The sequence below is a fragment of the Phytophthora ramorum genome (assembly GCF_020800215.1).
Source record: "Phytophthora ramorum isolate Pr-102 chromosome Unknown Phyram_PR-102_s0003, whole genome shotgun sequence".
NCBI classification, from domain to species: Eukaryota; Oomycota; class Peronosporomycetes; order Peronosporales; family Peronosporaceae; genus Phytophthora; species Phytophthora ramorum.
The window spans coordinates 4115169-4122125 of NW_027150649.1; the positions used below are offsets into that span (position 1 = coordinate 4115169).

Below are 6957 nucleotides of genomic sequence, written 5' to 3' on the forward strand. Positions count from 1 at the left end.
CCAGGGCCAGTTTTCTCTTTGTAGAAGTGGTCTCAGACTGCGTAATTCGCTACGTTTTCAATCACAATTCACGCAATCGAAATCTACTATAATAGAACAGGTGAAGCAAACTGCAATCAACTCGACATATTTCTTGGGTTGTTTTCCGGACGGGGTCATTCGGGGAAGCAATGGCTGCATTCCAATGGGCAATTCAATGTTACAACCTGCTCCAGTACTGTCATGAATCTCAGCTAGTCAATAGATGAGATGGTACAACCCACTGCTGGATTTGAATGGCAAACTGAGCCCATCCAACGAACAGATGCCGGGCATGCAGCTCGTCGTGACAGCTACTCCAGTGGTCGTAGCTCACGTCGACCGTATTTTCATCTATCTCCGTGAATTTGATGTAGGTGCCGCCCTCCTGCACCCAGTGAATGTACAACTCGGCCTGCTCGGCAGCGCGGCAACGCGCATTGGCTTCCGAATCCGTGATCACCGTGGCGTATGTTGCCATTCGTCGACCATCAGGCTGCTCTTTGGTCAGTGACCGTCGAGCGAGGTTGATGTAGCGGAAGTGCAATGGACCAGGAATATCGCGAACGAGTACGTACGCGTCCGTATCGAACTCTTGGAGGATTTGACAGCAAGTCTGTTCACGCTGATGGGACTCCCAGGTTGGAGGAGTGAAAACAAGCGGCCAAGCATCAATATCCAGAGTATGCAGCATTTTGTCTGCGTCGTCCAGTGAGCAATGCACTCGTCTGGTAAACCTTGCGTGAGCGACGATCGAGTTGTCTGCCCTCCGGGTCAAAGGGGCATGGTGAACTGTCCAGCCAAACAGAGCACCAGCCACCTCAATCTGCGGAGGTTCGAATGCCAATGTCTCGTCGCAGCGTTTGAGAACAGCGTCATACTCACTCTGTGTGAACGGGTGGAAGTAAAACGAAGGTTCGCCGTTAACAAAGTGCACCCGCCAACCTTGCTCGTCTTGTTCCGTTGTTAGTGGTGCTAGTGCCCAGCGCGAGTCCCTCATTCTCGCATCTTCGTCGCAACCTCTGCCGCCAACTTGACCAAAACTCTGGCAGCTTTCACTCAGCATCATCAGCTGAAAATTCGCGTGCTTCCCGACAGCCCCGCGCAGCTCCGAGTTCTCTGTTGCCAGCAGCTGCCGCTCGAGTGCAAGCCGTTGAATCGTTCGCATCGTTCGCATCGTGGTGGCGTCGTCCCCACGGTGCTCCTGTTCAGCAAATTGGGCCTCTATCGATGCAAGTCGACCCTTCAGCTCGGTTTCCAAGTGCCGCCGGTGCTCGATCATCGCCGCTTGCTTCCCTTGCTTTTTGAGTCGGTACCGCGCCGTTCGTCTGCAATGCTTTTCACGTTGGAGTTCCGCACGAACTTCCGATGCCCATCTCTTCGTCGTGGCCGTCGCCCATTGCTGAGCGGTCTCGGACTCTTTGAACGCAGCGGAGACCATGGGATCAGCTCAGTTCTGACTAAAGATGCTGACTTTCGAATGCCGTAGGAATCGTCGGGCTGACTAAAGTCTTGAGCTCAAATAGCCGGAGCAGTCCTGTGTGTGACACGTTGGCTCTGCACGACACGACTGCGCAGCTGTTCACTTTTGTATTTTTCGTGGTGGCATATGTGGAGGCCCTGGTTCAGATTGGGGAGTACAGTGCAGTACGTTGGTGAGCGGCTATCTATCCCATGCATGTCCCTGTGTTCGTCCAAACGAAAAACACAGCCACCTGGAAATGCATAGCTCGTATGCTCTTGCTTCACTTTCAGTTGAACTCTCATCGAGAAGTTTTGTGTGCGGATCTCTACAAGTTCTAGTGCAGCAGTAGCTTTGGTAGAACAATTTTCTGCGTCCAGCGGCACACAAACTGAGCCCACCGAGTGCTGCACGTTTCCCATCTTGTAACAACCGCGGTTCTCGTCGAACGGATAACGGTGGTGAGTTGGGCAGGACAAATTGCAAACCATAACGTACGCATCCGTTTCGAATCCCTGCAGCACCTGAATGGAAACTGCATCGCGCTTCTCACTGTCCCACCACAAAGGAGTCACCACTAACGGGAGACCGTTCAGGTCTGACTGGAGCACCAATCCACCCACGTCTTTTACTGAATATCGCGCACGCAGACAAAACCTTGCATGGGCGATAACGGGTCGTTCTCCAAGCGTCGAGTTGGTGGCACGTAGTACACCGTCCATTCGAAGAGCGTCCCCACGGGATCAATGTGTTGCCGGTTGAGAAATAAGTCGTCCACGCAATCCTTGTAGATAGCTTCAAACTGTTGTCGCTCGAGCGCGTGGAAGTAAAACGAAGGTTCGTCGTTCGGGTAAAGCACACGCCAGCCGGCCTCCCTTGGTAGAGGATAAGTCACCCTGGGACTTCTCACTCGCTTCGTACACGTTTAAGTGGCTCGAATAGACTCCATCGAAGCCGGTTGCAACGACCAATCCTTCCTGAGCGAGGGACCACAGTCGCTTGAGTTGTAGCAGTCTCTGGTGCACCTCCAGGTTTTTGTTTCGTAACGCGTCGCTGGTGATGTTGGCCTCGGAAGGTTTCGACTTGTTGCATTGAGCCACGGCCGAGTGCAGAGCTGTCAGTTACTGCTTAACATCGAGTTCCAATTGGTCCCGTTCACGGCGCATGTTCCTGACTTGCTTTTTTTTCGGACTCGAAAGTGTGCGAGGGTCTCACATCGCTGCGTTTGTCTCCACTCGGCCTTGACTTCTTTCGCCCACGCTTGTGTTGTCGAGGTGGCCCTGTCTTGAATCTGAGTGGGGCAGTCGATCGTGACGGTGGTGGTGGAACGCATAACGCTTGTTGGTCACTCCGAGAAATGAATGAATTGGAATGGGATGAATTACTTCAGTTGGACTACCTATTTCAAGTTGCGCTAAAACTTGTTATGTCACACTACGGAATTAATGAGAAAGTGCTCCTTCCTACCACTCAGAATTACGTGTCCTTTTCGATTCCGTTCCGACCCAAGACTTCCGCCAGCCAGGAATCCTGGCCCAGGATACAGACAGCCAAGATTGTTTACTTGAGGATACGACCGACTTCTTGCTTGGTATGTATAGCATTTTACATGTAGTGTAACACGGGAATGTTGTACTGCTAACTCAGAACAAGTCAACGAATAATGTCGCTCGAGCTGCTGCAGTTTTTGTGGTTTTCACTCCTAGCCTCGTCACTAGTCGGTACCCTTGCGTAACCAGAATCTGAGCGGACCGTTGCTTTCAATGCATGCAAAAATTACCTCTTTGTTTCTGCACCCAGATCTCCATTGCTAGGGCAGTCCTGTAGTCGACGACTCAGTATAATGCATGTAGTACCCAGGGTGATCGCGTTACTGTTGATGGAGGAGACTGACTGAGGTAAGTTCTCAAGCGAAATGGTCAGTTCGATTTGGCGGCTCCGGGCACGTGTTCACCGTTGATGCCCATTGCGTCTGCGTAGCCCGCAGAAGCCCAGTCCTTCTGCAAGCCATTAGGTTGAATTGTGCAAAACAAGGTTACTGCCACAGTGCCTGGCGATCAGCCTCCTCTTCAACAGTTCTAGCACTTGAGCACTGACACTGGAAAATCCCGTGCTTCCGTTAAATCCCGATTACGAACAACCCCCAACTTCTTGACTTTGTGCCCACCGTGTCCTCCCCGCGAAAGATACACAATTTATGTTGGTCATATATGGACAGAGCTCACACAGGAATACATGTACACAAAGGTACAAATTGATTGAGGGATCCCAAAAAGATCCTTACAATTGGTTAGCACTGCATATCAAATTACTTCTACACGGAGAAGCGCTCTCTCTAACAATTACGCTTCTGAATGAAGCAAACGCGAGGGTACGACCATTTGTTCCCAGCGGAATGCGTAGTGCGCCCACTGCACGAATAAATATTGAGCGTGCAGCGTTCCTTGACAGCCACCTCAGTGGTCGTAGACAACGTCGATGGTTTTGTCATCTACCTCCGTCAGCGTCAGGTGCGCGCCTCCCTCCGGAATCCACTCCACCTCGCCATCATTCGTCTCCACCGAACGATTTCGCTTATTAGCCTCCGAGTCTGCGATCACCATCCCGTACGTGATAACTCGCTTGCCCTCTCGTTCAGTCCAACAGGAGCGTTGCACGAGGCAGACGTAACGAAGATTCACTTCACCTTGCACGCTCCGGACAAGTACGCTCGTGTTGTCATCAAACCGCTGTAGCACAATTGTGCTAACGTCCGAAGAGCTGCTGCTCCAGTTCATTGGGGTTACAATCACAGGCCATGAGTCAATGCGTTCCCTCTTCATCGCCTCGAAAGCTTCTCGAAGCGAACACTGCACACGCTTGCTGAATCGCGCCTTTGCCACAAGATATTGACAGCCTAAGCCCGAAGCCAATGTCGCCTGACGCACGTTCCAGCCCAGAAACTCTCCGACGCCACTACCAGGTAGAGCGGTCGGAGACAATTGAGAGGCACAGGAATCCATGGTGTTGTCGAACATACCTCGTGTGAATGGGTGGTAGTAGAACGACGGCTCCCCACCAGGGAAATGCACGCGCCAGCCAGACTGTTCTTCAATACATGGCAGAATAGACTCATTCTGCTCATCTTGGGGCTGGTTTGCCTCGTGCAGAAGTTGCAGGAATTCGCTGTGAAGACCGATCTGGTTGCGAAGGGCTATGTTCTGGTGTCGAAGTCCCTCAATTTCCACCATCAGCTCACGTAACGTATCCACCATGAATTTAGGCTTGGTTGATCCGGACCTGCTACAAGCAGCGGCCATTCTCACCTTTGCACTAATTTTCTTGACTTGTCCCTCGAGTCGGCGGTACTCACTGCGCAAACCGCTTTGCTTCTGCTTTCTGTTGCGTCGGAACGCCACCATATCGACGCTGTGTCGCCGCCGTTTCTGCTCTTTGTCGACCTCGTCCGCGAAGACAATGTTCAGCATAGGATCAATTCCAATGAAGTCGAGGCTGCAGCCATGGATGAAAGGGTCGACGTCGGCGCCATCAAAGCTGAATGCGCTCGTCGATAGCATGACAGTACTCCCAAAACGAGCGAGTGGCTAAAATGTTTTGTGGCAGTGACCAACTGCCGATGTTACTGCGACAGAATTTAGACGGCCATTATTTGGCTTTCAGCGGTACTGCGGTACTGGCCTTGGTTTCCATGTGTCGCCCCATATGCCTGAAGCCCAAGGACAGGCGACCAACGCTTTTCACGCAATCGAAGGAAACCAACGTATGATAATTTGTCTTTGTCATAGGGCAAATCTTTTGGTGGAGTCGAATGCGCAGCTGGTGAGAGATTGGGAAGTCCAGAGCGGATTTGCACTCTTGCGGACCTCAGCTCCGGCTTTCCATGAGCTCACCTAGAGCTCAAACCATATTACCGACTTCCTCGGCTTATAATGGATACCTGCATATAAGAGCAACCAATCATGTTGCAGTGTTTACACCCTCTCGACGCCTCGGCGTATAAGTTCTGCAACAATGATTTCGATACAAATGTACTAGTATTGGTACCGGTATGACGACATTCCGTCCAGCAAAGCGCCACGGCGGCGAGAACAGTCACCGAGCTTTCGAGGATCAATCGCAAAAGTTATTCATGTGACCTTAGTGAATCGACTTCTGAGCCTAGTGTTACGGCGGCTACGTGAGTAGGCCAAACTGGAGTACCAGTGTGCAACCAAGAACGGCAACAGCATAACGGATCACATAGTCGGTCGAGTCAATAGACAGCGGCGAAAATAGCACTCTCGTGGTGGACGAGCTGCTGGGGGAAGCTCACAGGTGCTTAACCATGGGGCACTGCCGCGCGCTACAGACAGGTAGAATTTGACGCGTCGTGGTGATGGCAAAGTGCCTCCAAGGCTCACCAAAAGTTGGCCATGAGGGCAATGCTGTGCGCTGGACAGAAGGCGCTCGCACTTCTTGAAATTCGTCGCTGCTGCCTTTGCAGCGTGAATCCTGCGTGCCATACTGTACCGGTATGTATGGTGTCCACTATAAGCCGAGGAAGTCGGTATCATAAATGTCAAATTTTGTCGTGCACAAGCACCCTGGCCATCGTAATCCTATCACTACTACCTAACGCGTAGCATGCCTCGCAGCACAGATTGACCAGGTTGTGCGCTTCTCGCCACAATGACAGAGTATGAGTCATATGGACGAGTGAACCTGTACGGCGCGGGTGAACCCGTATTTTAATACGAATTGTATGATACCAGTAGCACGAGACCGCGTCAAAGCATGTGCTGTACTAAACTGGTTCCCGAAGACTCATGCTCTACCGTAATACCAAGCTCCGTCATCCGGATATGCGACCATGACTTCGGTCTTAGTGAACCTGACCGTATTATTATAATAGCACGCCCACGATTTACCAAGCATCTTCACTGCTCTCTGAGGTTTGCCTTCGACGTGATGAATAGTAACTTACCACTGATAAACGCATCTCGTGATTCCTATGAACTGAGTGGTGACTTGAGTACAATGTACAGCACTTCGATGCCACTAGGTGCTTGATGGTTTGCAATGTTCATGCTCAATCTCCGCTACATATACCTCGCACAACGTTCGCCTTGGACGGAGCGAAACGGAAAACGAGTGGTAACTTACACGACGGCGAGTGATGGAGTCCACCAAACGCAGTTATGCTGCGGAGTCGAATCAGGACGGACACTTTCACTTAGCAACGACCAGGAGATCGAGGAGCGGCAGGAGCGTAGGGCAATAGGTCGGTAGAAGAAGCATCAACTCTTTCTTTACTCATGGATCGCAGTGATTTCTCTGTCCAATTTAAGGCAAAACAAACATTAGCCCCATGTATTTTTAATATTATAACACTATTTTGATATTAAAATACATTAAATATCGTCCTGAACAGGACCCAGCTACGGTACTGGCTAGTATGCATGAATACGGCGAATTATCCGACCATACTTATTTTTTGT

At 51.0% G+C, this 6957-nt stretch overlaps 2 protein-coding genes across 2 annotated transcripts; both read right to left on the reverse strand.

Moving 5' to 3' along the window:
* Positions 1–229: 229 nt before the first annotated feature.
* Positions 230–1300, reverse strand: KRP23_4325 (uncharacterized protein; the record flags this gene model as incomplete). The annotated part of the gene is made up of 1 exon (XM_067889268.1): positions 230–1300. One exon carries the CDS (start codon positions 1298–1300, stop codon positions 230–232), a length of 1071 nt encoding a protein of 356 aa, XP_067748443.1.
* A 2636-nt stretch (positions 1301–3936) lies between these two features.
* Positions 3937–4947, reverse strand: KRP23_4326 (uncharacterized protein; the record flags this gene model as incomplete). The annotated part of the gene is made up of 1 exon (XM_067889269.1): positions 3937–4947. One exon carries the CDS (start codon positions 4945–4947, stop codon positions 3937–3939), a length of 1011 nt encoding a protein of 336 aa, XP_067748444.1.
* Between the last annotated feature and the right edge of the window lie 2010 nt (positions 4948–6957).